General features: G+C 37.9%; 1 protein-coding gene across 12 annotated transcripts in view; it reads left to right on the top strand.

The window, feature by feature from the left end:
* LOC121952371 (inositol 1,4,5-trisphosphate-gated calcium channel ITPR1) overlaps positions 1-13,259 on the top strand; it is a 123,430-nt gene that overhangs the window by 98,786 nt on the left and 11,385 nt on the right. For all 12 annotated transcript variants that reach the window (XM_088083404.1, XM_088083358.1, XM_042499025.2 and 9 more), the window contains 7 exons: positions 2,282-2,457; positions 2,971-3,135; positions 4,251-4,440; positions 4,738-4,830; positions 6,061-6,209; positions 8,443-8,608; positions 9,695-9,855. In XM_088083404.1, the coding sequence (XP_087939530.1) occupies positions 2,282-2,457; positions 2,971-3,135; positions 4,251-4,440; positions 4,738-4,830; positions 6,061-6,209; positions 8,443-8,608; positions 9,695-9,855 (1,100 nt within the window). The remainder of the gene's footprint in view (positions 1-2,281; positions 2,458-2,970; positions 3,136-4,250; positions 4,441-4,737; positions 4,831-6,060; positions 6,210-8,442; positions 8,609-9,694; positions 9,856-13,259) is intronic.

Genomic DNA, 13,259 nt, shown 5'->3' with positions numbered 1-13,259 from the left:
GAAGTGCATTTTCCTTATTAGTAAAGATTTAAAAACTACAATAATGAGACAATTATTCTAGTTTAATGTGGTTTGAATGTATATTTGTCCTTTTCTTTTTAACAGGAATAACAAAAAAATCGCTCGTAGTATACTGAAGTTTCAGTAGCTAGCTAGGTTGCTATATTGTTATTGCTGATTTGCGCATCACAGTCACATATTTGACATATTTCCATGTTCATAATGAAATGTTATTTTATTTTATTTTTTCAATTTAACAACTTGTTTGATTTATTAATAGTATGAAACTTAAGTTGTAAATGAGTGCCCTTCTCGCCCAGATAAATGGAAAACATCATTGTGATAATACACTTATTGCCCTAGTTGCAGCTGCTTACGTAAACACCATTGGCCACAACCAATGACACAGAAAGGTCTTGAGGGGTTGTCCCATACCAAAGGGGAAGATTTCAACCATTTTACCTATTGTAACTGTTTTGGAGGGGGAAAAAAACAAGGTACAATGGTAAAAATAAGAAAAGGTATTTGGCCAAAGTTTAAATGGTTTAGTGTAAAGGTCAGTCTTTTTATCTGCTAGCTGCAGATTAAGCAACAGAGAGAGATGAATGGTCCTAGACTGTAGGTGTGTGACGTCCAAGCTGCTGTGTCTGGGTTGGCTGCCAAGTCCGAGTGCCCAGGCGGCATGTTGCGATGCAGTGCCCAGGACCATCCCCGATGAATTTAGCTGGAGCCAAGTGTATTTTTAGCCAACCGGGGGTTATGTAACAAGTACCTGTCATGTGATCTGTACACGGGGAGGCGAGAAGAAGGAGGCCTCAGCAGGGTGTGGATGGAGGGAGCTGTACAGAGTGTCATACTAGGTGTCTCAGTGGAAAAAAAAAGAACCTCACTGACCTTTTCCAATTTGATATATGCAATTTGTGTGTTCACAGAGGAATTAAGTTCATACAGAGCAAGTTTCTGGTGAGCTCATGATAAAACTTTGATTGATGTGGAACACATAACCATAATAATAAGCAAAGAACCCTGCTTATACAACCCCCAAACTATTGTGTTCATGAATGAAACCACTGGGATATTTGGAACACACAGAGTCCTCAGAAACAGTAATTAAGTCAGATTCAGTTTGGTCTTTTTTTGCTTCTACTTCATGATTTCATGCGATGACACAAATGTGTCGTTGCAGGTTGTTTTTTATTCTTGTGGTCTCATATTTGGAGAAAAGAGTGAGAACTTAAAAATAAGCATCTTGTCCTCCCTGAAAAAAAGTATTGTGCTAGGAGGAAAATATGTAAAGTAAATATGAAAGAAGGCCTTCCTGAAAAAAACATGCATGCTCAGCATTCTTAAACTGCGACTATAAAACTGTGTAAACATATCGATGTCACAGTTCTTTCTAAATGTGCCGAGAAAATACTAATAGACCAAATTGCAATTTGTTTGTTTATAATAACGTTTGGGTAGAAAAACCCTGGCGTCGCAAACATAAAATGAAACCGTGTTGAGAAAATGCTGAGTCACGGAAAGAAAAAAAAGTCAGTTTAAGAGTATGCTGTATTTACAATATTTTCACTGCTTTAACATACTGTCAGACAGCCCTTTCCTAAAGCCCTTATCTCAAAGCCACCAAACGTTATTGACAAAACGGTAATTGTACTTTGCAGAACACAGGAGTTGCTGGTCTTCTGCTGCCTCAATCAGCCATTGTGTGAGGAATAGCAGTGAAAATATTCCAGATATAACGGTTAGTTATTTTTAGGTGGCTTTTCTTTTTTTTCTGTTTCTCCTTGCACAGCAGTACATTGTCTAGCTTTTGTGCCAGTGGATTTAGGGTAGCAAAGACGCTTCCAAAGTATTGCAATACATAAAATAAGCACAGCAAAGACGTCACATTGGTCAAACCACAGTTTTTAATTGCATATCTTTAAATGTTACAGTTAAAGCTGGAAATGACAACAGAAATAATGTTGGTGATTATGCATACCTCCGCAATTGAAATGAGTTGCCAGTTGTCTACCAGGAAGTGATGTGAAGTGTTGTGGTGCATTTTTAGATAAAAAAACACTAACAACTTCTTAGTTTTTTGGATTTTTTTCTGTACTTAAAGCCACGTTTAAGTGTGTTGTGCCACTGCAGATGAGTGACATGTCTCAACCCTGTGTAACAGCAACATTAGACTCGTATTGCCATGCTGAAAAAGAGAACAGCTGTATTGGCTATATTATTAATGATTGAATGAAAAGGGTCATACTCTATAATGTGTGTCCTCCTTTATCTTTAGGTACCCTGGAGCCCCATCTGTCTGCCCTGCTTTGGATGGCCATGCTGGTTTCTCTGGCTATTGTCATCGTCTTGCCTCAGCCTCATGGTATCCGGGCGCTCATTGCTTCCACCATCCTGCGCCTGATCTTCTCTGTTGGCCTGGAGCCCACGTTGCTCCTGCTGGGGGGTTTCAATGTAAGTGTCTATCAGAAAAAATGGGCATTTGTCCCAAACTCATGTGCAGCATCACATTTAGATTTGCTTTATTGCCCAGTAGATAGTTGACTGGAATTGGTCTCGGCAAACGGCACAGTCACATGCCGAACATAAACTAAACATTACACTCATTGATTCAGGACTGGAGTGTACACAGTGCAAGAACATAGCGACTCCCAGTACTTTAGCGTAACATCAAGCATTCAACCAGATTTCACATTCGAGTGGTCATGGAGACACACAGGTTTAACAGTTGAGGCAGGATCACAGCTGCTAATAGACATGTCACTCATGGCTGTTAGGTGTTGATGCATCATGAGCCCAGGAGGTTCCAACACTACCCACATCCACTTTATTTTTAGTGGTCGGAACAATAAGCCAAATCCTACCCAAAGATACTAATACTGCTATGCAAACCTTCCCTTCTCAGATTGAATATTCTGTGCACAATCCCGACATGACTGCTGTCTTTACATGTCCATTGTTCTCCAGTTATGTAATAAGGTGATCTTCCTGACGAGCTTTGTCGGGAACCGTGGAACCTTCACGCGTGGCTACATAGCCATGATCATGGACGTGGAGTTCCTGTACCACCTGCTCTACCTGATTATCTGCAGCCTGGGGGTCTTCGTTCATGTCTTCTTTTACAGCCTGCTAGTACGTAAACACACACCACATACAATCTTTATCATGCGTATGCAAACTCATGGACATAGACATCTTATCATAGGGGTGGGGGGATATGATGATTATACTTGATATACCAAGGCTTATGCCAGGCAGGATGTTTAAAATGACTATATATTGTCCTTGTCCTTGTCATTTTTCTAAGCCACCAGCATGAGACTAGGTTTGGCAGTTAAGCTTTCTCACATTCTCCTATGGCTCTCATCCTCTCTCAGACAGAAAAAAAATTTTAAAAAAAAGATTCACACATGATACATCAGACAGCATGCGACTTGACAATATATTTATATATGAACTGGAGAACTTTCTTGCTTATAGTTTAAAACAAAGCAAAAACGTTCACATCTATTTTCTAAAAGGTGTGTAGGAGAGGGGCAAGCAGAACACAACTCAAAGAATTCTCCCCACACTGTCTAACTTACAAAAATCATTATTTTAATGGTACAATTCATTAAAATATTGAATTAAAATAAGGATTTTTGCAAGTTAGACAGTGTGAGGGAAATTCTTCTCTAAGTTGTGCCCCACTCATAGTTTAACAATGTAGCAGTATTTTACTTACCTTTACTATAATGGTACTTAATTTAACTTCACTACCTTTTAACTTTGTTGAAACAGTACTTTATTGTTACAGTACTTTATTTAACTTTGTTGTAACAGTATTTTATTTAACTTTATAATATAAGTATTTTATTTAACTTTATTATATACAGTAAGTATTTTATTTTTTTATTTTGTCATATCAGTGCTTTGAAAATATCAAGATATATATCCTGTATTGTGATGTAACCTAAAATATTGCAGTATCATTTGTAGGCCATATCCCCCAGCCCTTACTTACTAGGTAGTGGTATACCAACATCAATGTCTAGTCTGAATAGAAATAAATACAACATGCAGAAACGTGTGACAAAAATATAATTTAACATTGAGATGTTGGCAGGGTGATTCAAATAAAGGCAGTTATATAGAAACAGTGTCCTTTGTACACTGTGGTCTTTATTAGCCCACATGCTCTCTCTTTTTTAGTACATTTTACACAGACTGATAATGTACACACATCTTTGAATCCTTCCTCTTCACAGCTCTTTGATCTGGTTTACCGAGAAGAGACCTTGCTGAATGTCATAAAGAGTGTGACCCGCAACGGCCGCTCCATTGTTCTGACAGCCGTGCTGGCTCTTATCCTTGTCTACCTCTTCTCCATTGTGGGCTACATCTTCTTCAAAGACGATTTCATTTTGGCTGTCGACAGGATACCAAACAAAACACTAGGTAACGCTAAAATACAGATTTTTTTTCTCTCTCCCTCACCAGGAACGAAAATAACTTGCCCTCCCTGATCCAGACAGTCAAGACTGAAACATGAAATGTTTTTCTGCAGCACAAACACACACTCACTGGTTGTGTGAGAAAACACATACAGTCAAAGTGAAGCTAAGGACATGCATGTCCAGTTTAATATGCATGTATTTACTTTATGACCATATTTATCTTGCTTTTAGCACCATCTGTGCATATAGATTATGTCAATATGAAGCTGCATAATGTTTTGTTTTCCCAATTGAGCAGAGCATGGAGCCAGTATGGTGGGAGAGTTCTTCTCTGGTGGAGTGTGCCAAAAAGAGAATGGGGAGAATTGTTCAACAGAGGCTGTAATGGATGGTAGGTGAAACGATACTGCATGTGTTTTTGTGTGTGTGTGTGTGTGTGTGTGTGTGTGTGTGTGTGTGTGTGTGTGTGTGTGTGTGTGAGAGACTTTACTTTAGGGTCAAAGGGTTCTTTTAAGTTTGAACCCACGTGTTTGTGCACACCATGTCTCTCAAGAGATTCCCAAGTGTGTGAGTGCAGGCTTGTGCGTATGTGTGAATATGGAAGGTCTTTACGTCTTCGCAGATGACCGACTCAGCCGGAGGAGATTCGTCCCACTGAGCTGTAAGTCTGGCTGGCCGGGTGGTCATGGAATTAAATTTTCAGGCAAACTGGGGGCTCTCTGGGAGCTGGGTGAAACACCAGGGCTTTAAACTCATTGTTCATCTCAGGGGGCCAGTGTCTAAGACCTGTTGTGGAGGCCAATGGTTTGAAAAGGTCATGGATTAATTACCATCAGGTACAAGCAGGTCAATGAGTGCACTCGGTGATGTCGCAAACAAAGAGTTCGCGCAAACTTGCTGACCTTGATGGGAAAGCCCCCAGTCAAAGACGAAAACATGCACCACCTTAAAATCGATCAGCCAACCATGTTGAATCCTCTCACTGGTGTGACCTAGTCCAGGCTTCTTTAACCATCACCACCAGGCTAATCTAATTATGGTCGTCTAGTGACTTGTTTTTGTGTGGATAGTTGAGGAAATTCTTAGAGATGTTTTGTCCTCACCACCAACCCCCCGATGGAGCTGATGATAGAGTATGAGGGTTTAAATGCCATTTGTGGCACGTTGTGGCAGTCTGATGTCCCAACCTTTATAGACAAAGGATTTTTGGGGGTTTGTTTGATTAAAATAAATAAAGTCTTGGCTTTCAGAATATAAATCTCGTAGCATAAAATACAAATGTTAAATGCAATTTAGAAGCTTGAGAAGCTTTTTAGTTTTTTTATTTGGGGTATAAAAACATTACACATTTCAATAAAAAGCTAAGAATCTCATCTTTCCCCCAGTGTTTCCGGCTTAGTGTGACTAAAAATGAAAGTGCCAGTCACATATAGTGTTTGTCGATATTGGATCTGAAGTATAGGTATATTTTTACCACAGCTGTGATCTTAGTGGCCTTGTGTTACTTATGAATTTTGGTATAAAGGCATCATTTATGGTAGAAATAATGTAGACAACAGAGCAGACAGCACATTTGCCTGCAGATTATACAAGAAATGACAGTTCTCTTGTTTCTCCGTAGCTTCCATTGTCATCCAGCCGTCAGCGGTGGTGATAGAGGACAAAGAGCGAACGTGTGACTCCCTGCTCATGTGCATTGTCACGGTATTGAGTCACGGCCTCAGAAGTGGAGGAGGTGTTGGGGACGTCCTGCGCAAGCCATCCAAAGAGGTACAAACACAGGAACATAAAGAGATCATACCCAAGACCAGTTTAGATGATGAGATTAAAAGACGGTATAAATAAATTTCAAGAAAGATACCTTTTTTCCACTTTAGCCCACAACTTTCTGTCTGCAGTCTTTTTGATCTCGTTGAACTCGATATCTTTCCACTCTGATAACAAAGTGCATCACATGCTGACACAGTCCCCTAACCACACACAAAGATTAGATTTGAATTTAGTTAAATTAAAGTGAATGAAGGGAAACGATATTAGATCTTCAAAAGTAAACATTTTAAAGAGGACAAGATTTTATTTCATTAACTCTTATTTCAAAAAGTCTAACGAGGCTCTCTGTGGGAGAAAGACTTGCTCTGCTGGTTGGTCAAAGAGGTTACCTAGTGGACTTTCATAACTTCAAACATGCCAGAAAAAAGCATTAATGGTACTTATCGAGGATGAAGACAAGCCTGTACGCAACCACCACAACATGTGTTAAATCTGCAGCTTGACCCATAGAATGAGGCCATGACTCATGCATGCTTATGTAAACCTCAGTTAGCTTAACATTCATGTGAATTCTTTGTACTGATTTCACTAGTTTCAGGTCATGTTTGTCACAGCAGGATTGGTCATGTACATAGAACCCTGTATGAAAAGAGGGCATTGAGTCATTCCAATCAAATATTAATTTGCTCCATGTTTCCATAAGTAGTTTTTCCCCCCGTGTAGTTTAAAATCAAATGTGACATCTGGAATATTTAAACAATTAAACTTTATGTCTCACAGCTCACATGTTAGATTTAGAATCTTAGTTTCTCAGAATCTATTCTCAGTTTTCAAAATTACTCAAGAAATCAGTGTCATTATACATGAAGCTACGTTCTTGAACACATATTAGTAATAAATATAACTGTTATTACTAATTCAATATTTATTGAGTGGATGTCCCTCAACTCCCCTGAAATGACATCATCATGTAAATGTATGTCCCTTTCTATGAGCCAGTTGATAACATAATATTTTATTATTTTCTGAATTTAGTCAACATGCAGCCTTGTTGGAATATCAATAATATGTTGGAAGATAAGATAATCCTTTATTAGTCCCACACTGGGGAAATTCATAATGTTACAGCAGCTATGAGGTACAGTATAAGCAGTGACAGAACAATACAATAGTAAAAAATAATTACAAATATAAAAATATTTAAGTGTTAGATAATAAAAAAAAAGCAAGGTGCCTAGTATGATTAAAATAAACAAGGTGCAAAAACAGTAACATAAAATAAAATAAAATTACAATGTACTGACAAAAACGGTGTAGAAAAAAATATATATATATGAAAATATGTACACCAATTGCACATGAAGATAATTGCATTTGTGAAAAATTGCACTTTTTGTATAAGTCCAGTTGGAGTGAGTGTGATCTACTGGAAGCAGTGCTGATTATACAGTCTGACAGCAGCAGGAAGGAAACACCTGTGGTACTGCTCCTTCACACACTTTGTGATGGTTCTTATTAAAAATGCTTGATTATATCAAAAATCAATAGTCAATATTGAGATTACTCATTGACTTCAGAAACAAATTGCATATAATGAACTAAAAAAGAAAACATCTATCATTATTTTTTTTAAACAGTGAATTATCTTGAACTTTTAATTTAATTTAGCTATGGGTGGCTCATTGGCCATAATTCCTACTGTAACGGTAATATACTGGCATTTTTCCATAAAAAGAAAAAGTAACAGGTTAGTGATGTCATGTAATTCTCCATCATAAGACTCTTACATGTTAATAAAATCCTGAACTGCAGCTTGCACTGGTTTATACAGAGCAGACACAACTGCCACCCACAGCGGGTATATTTAGAAATAAAGTCACTTGTGGTGAAAAAGGCACCAAGTTGGCAACACTAAGCACCACTGGAAAGAAATGGGGTGTGCTGGATTTGTGACACAAAACAGGAGCATCATTGTGAAACAGCGTGTCTCGATAATCATTTTATCTTGATCATCTTGTTTCATAATCATGAAAAGCCAAAATTTAAGTTGAAAATAAAATTCGGCTACACGCCCACCCTAAGTACAGCCCTTAGTACAGTGGTTTTGACTGTTGCAAAATACAAGCTAGTAAACCTACTTTTTTAATTTCTAAAGTGGGCTCATATTCCCACTGTGACACCAGCTAATATTTCTTATTCTTCTTTTACCTTTTCCCTTGTTTGACTTCAACAGGAGCCCCTTTTTGCAGCCAGGGTGATCTATGACCTGCTCTTCTTCTTCATGGTCATCATTATAGTACTCAACCTCATCTTTGGTGTCATCATCGATACATTTGCCGACCTGAGGAGTGAGAAGCAGAAGAAAGAGGAAATCCTGAAGACAACATGTTTTATTTGTGGTGAGGAAATAAATTAAGATTTTCGATGTTCTGCATGGTGACATTGTAAAATGAGCTCAAATTATTTTTTTGTGAGACTGTCTATTTGCTGTCATAGTCATTTTTTTAATTACCATTTAAGGCACTCTGCCAACTCAGCAGTAAAAGACAGTCACTATGGTTTGTCAACATTTGTGACTCAAGACCTTTGACACATCTTTTTCCAATCATAACTGTAAAGTAGTCGTACTCCCTTCTTAGAATCTAAAAAGGCGGAAATGCCCTGAAGTTCCATTCGAGGCGAAGCCGCAATCGATACTTGTCATGACGCTGTGTAGCACTAGTCTTTCAGTGCGATCAGCAGGTGTGAACGCCGAGGTTTGCACATGATGATGAAATCAAGATAAATCAAACAAGTGGTCTGCTTCGAGCCTGCTCTTGTGCTGTAGGAGCATGTGACTGCTGTGTTGCAGCTTCGCATCAGGCCTCTGTGCAAAATGGGGGCTGTTTTTCTGGGTAATATAAACAACAAAACGCCTCCTCTTCCCAGAATGAATAGTTAGTCATGGCAGGTGCTGCTGTGGAGGAGGAGTGTTTCTTCCTGTTGCCATTTGGGTCTTGACCATGTTAGACTGTACACTCAGACGACCTCATCCGTCATCAAACAGTCACTTATTGGCATTTCATCTGAACCGTCATTGGTCACTCTGACCACTTTGTGTTGAGCAACACTATTAAGGGTTATTCCTCTTTTGCAAACTGTTAGAATGTAACTGGATTACATTAACCATTTTTAGCACATTTCCCCTGACCCGTTTTGTCTGTCCACTCCCTCGTGACCCAATTTCCTTTTTGGTTTTTTTTCAGTCGTTCTCATTGCGGTCACAAGAATGATGATGTCATGTTTCCACACAAAGTGTATTTCTTCACTCTTCCAAAGAAATGACAGCACTGTGTTTATTTAGAGGGGTGTGTGTGTGTGTGTGTGTGTGTGTGTGTGTGTGTGTGTGTGTGTGTGTGTGTGTGTGTGTGTGTGTGTGTGTGTGTGTGTGTGTGTGTGTGTGTGTGGGGTGGTGCTTTTTGGGTTGTATTTTTGTCTTTTTTCAGGTTTGGAGAGAGACAAGTTTGACAACAAGACGGTTACCTTTGAGGAACACATCAAGGTTGAGCACAACATGTGGCACTACTTGTTCTTCATCGTCCTGGTGAAGGTCAAGGATTCCACAGAGTACACAGGGCCCGAGAGCTATGTGGCCGAAATGATCAGGGTAAGGGATGACGTCACACTTTTTAACTTTTTAAATGTTAGTACCTCATGTACAATTTAAAAACTCAACAAAATGCTGATAACGAAAAAACAAAAGTTATACACTCAATCAAAACCTTTACACCAACAATTATTATTATTATTATTATGGGGTTATGCACGGAACAAATTAACCATACATGCCATGCAAAAATCCTTAATTTCAAGCTCCCCTACTTTCAAAATAATAGGGCTTCCCCGGACGCAGAATTATGTCAGTTGACAGGATTCCATTGTTAAATACTAATATCCAACAATTCTTTTTTTTCTCCCTTATAAGGTTTTTAATTTTGAGCAGGGCTCAACGGGACATTCAGTGTGACAGTGACTATATTTAATATAGTAAACGATCTAACAAGCAGGTCGTAAATGTGCAACATTTATGCCGACACTAATTATCAAACAAAGAGACAGCATCATATTAAGTTGCTGTGAGCTGTAAATTCACCACTTCTAAGCAGAAGAGAGAAGATAATGTCTGATAATTGTGGAGCCTTACAGTGCAGTCTCTCTTCCTCTGTGCCGCTGCCTGCATGTCCACAGTTCCCGAAGAAAAATGTGAAAGTCAAGAGCACTCACTCTGTAGCAAAATCAGGGGACCAAAATGTTATCAGAAGTAGGCTATACTGCATGGCAAACTGTTAAGCTGTAGAAAAAAAAAAACTGACTTAAGTGGTAAGTCTGAAAAAAAAAACCCACCAAAAAAATGACTACTCGATTTCAAGCAATCTTACTCAACTGAGAGATCTCCGACTTATTATTTGAATCTCCGTTTTTCAAGCTCTGTCCCACCTTGTTTGCTGCAGTATAACAATTCATGTACTTTAGTGATTGCAGATGCAGGAGTGCTGTTCAGCGCTCTTTCAGCTACTGTTGTGGTCTTTACATAGGTTAACCTTAACTCCATTACAACACTGTAGGCGCTTTGACTTCAGCAACCATGTTGATATGGGTTTGAACAAAGTTGATTACTGCAGCCTTTTTGTTTCTCTGCACTAGCAATGGTGGGCAGAATTTTCTTTTTTCTTTTTTTTTTTACCTCCTCTGTCTCAGAGTCCCAGGACTGCATTATGTAACCCCTGCCTCCGTGACCTTGAATCCTTCCAAAGTATTATCACATCTGTCAGCTTTGTGAATAGAGAATTAACATTCAGACAGAGTCTGCCAATGGCATAAAATGTGTTAATCCCCCGAAGCAGCCATGCCTCGCTTTAATCATTAAACACACACAGGTCTCACCCTGCATATAACCTCATGATAGGCAGAGCACAACGTAGCTTCATGGTTTTTGTTAAGCAGCAGAATGAGAATAACTCCTTTAAAAAATACAATACAATACAAATGAAATGCAATAAAACAAGTCAATAGTTATTGAACTGTCGAAACTTTATGAATATTTGTTGCCTTATCTCTTGTATACTGTAGTATAAATGAATAAATTAAAAATATATTTTTAAAGTGATATCTGTATTACAATGAGAGAAGTTTTATTTGTTGGTTATTTTTTTTTTGCAAAGATTATATTATCTTGTGTTGAAATTGTTAAAACCTTAACTAATAAGAATTTGTTTTAAACTTTACAAATACGGAATGAGAGCAACGGATACGAATGCACGCACCCAATCCGGCATTTATGTCTCAACTGATTCAATCAGAAGAACTCTTTGGAAATATTTTATTTGAAAACATAAAAACTAGAGGGAAAATTGATTGATTGTTTTGATTGTTGCATCATACTCGTAGCCTGTGAGCGATTAGAAAGTTTTTTTTAACTGCCAGAGGAAAGCCCCTTCTTCTGAAGTGGTTGCTTTACTGACGCACTTGCGCTGCTGTCAGTTTCTGACACAGTTTCTCATTAGATACTATTCGGCATACTTGGCTGCCTTTTGCCTTGATCTGCTACACTCAGTCTTGTGAGGAACCACCTGATTTGGGATTAACCCCCATCCTCTCTCCGATTAACCTTACACCCCACTGAGCCAAAATGAGTTTGTTAAGGCTGCATTCTGACCAGCAGGTTTAAGGGGCAGAGGAGACACACATGGTGCAAAAGACCCCGATGACCCGTCAGCTGACCCAGTCATCCTTAACATTACTTCTTAGCTTCACATACATGTGTTTGTTGCAGGGTCTCTTTTTGTCTGAGTTTTCTTCAAATATTTTTATTTTCTAAGATCAATTTTTGGTTTTATTTAATAGTGATAGCAGAAATTTATGTTATCATAAATGTTATAAAACTTGCAAAAATACAACTGAATTTAAGATGAATTAGGTGTGAAGGCTTAGCAAAAATTTTAACAATTTTCTTTGTGCCATTAAAATAAAAGGTAGTACTGGAAAGGGGAAAAAATCACAGTAATTCATAGCAGATTTATGTATTTTGCCGTTTTGAATGAAAATGCTTAATATACTTACGTTGTTGTCTATCAGAACCGATGTTTCCAGCACTTATTGCCAATCTAATTAAGAAATAGAATTTGTGATTGACTTCATCCTCACATTTTGCACTTTTGATTCTATAGTTTTGTTGTATATTCTTCTCATTGAACTTATATATTTAAGGCTTTAATCCTGATGGATGGAAAATTTCATAAGGCTTAAAAATCCAATTCTGGAAATTCTACGCCAGTCACACCATACATCCAATTGCCTTGATTTTGGACACACATGTCCAGCTCAGTGTGTGTTATAAATGTACCCTGAAATTTTCATTCAAATTAACAAATGAAAAAAAATTAAAAATAAAAAAAAGAAGAAGAATGGTGTAGCATAATACAAATTAAACTATTATTAAGAAATTGGTTGTTCTGTCATTGGACATTTACAGGAAATGTTTCATTATAATGTTGAACTCAGTGTGTAAAAGTATTTTGAAATTGCTCAATGGGGGATGCCACCAGTTGCAAACAAGTGCATTTTTTGGCACCATGATTCATTGACAGTTTAATCAAACATCACCAAACTCCACTGATATTTTTTAAGCTGTTAAGCATGTCCCCAAAATGTTCTCGACAATAGGGTGTTATGGCATTACCAAAGAGCATGGCTTGGATGTGAATTGGATGTAAAATAAATAAATAAATAAATAAAAATAATCTCTTTTTTTTACTTTATTCAATTAGAAAAAACTCTTTCCTTTTCACTACTCTACTCTAACCTTTTCAAGAGAGTTCTAGACTAGACAGGCAGCAACATAAATTATAGCTAGACAACATGACAAAAAAACAAAATAAAAAATGTGACTCCAAATCAAATAATATAAAGAACTTTAAGAACACAAAATAAAATTGCTACAATTTGGCATTGGCATATTGATGATGGCATACATAGTTCACTCAACAGTGCTTTGAAACAGCCTTGAGGAAC

This window comes from Plectropomus leopardus, chromosome 2, assembly GCF_026936395.1.
Source record: "Plectropomus leopardus strain MGB_pleo_1.0 chromosome 2, ASM2693639v1, whole genome shotgun sequence".
NCBI classification, from domain to species: Eukaryota; Metazoa; Chordata; class Actinopteri; order Perciformes; family Serranidae; genus Plectropomus; species Plectropomus leopardus.
This window is presented reverse-complemented; position numbering and strand designations above follow the sequence as displayed.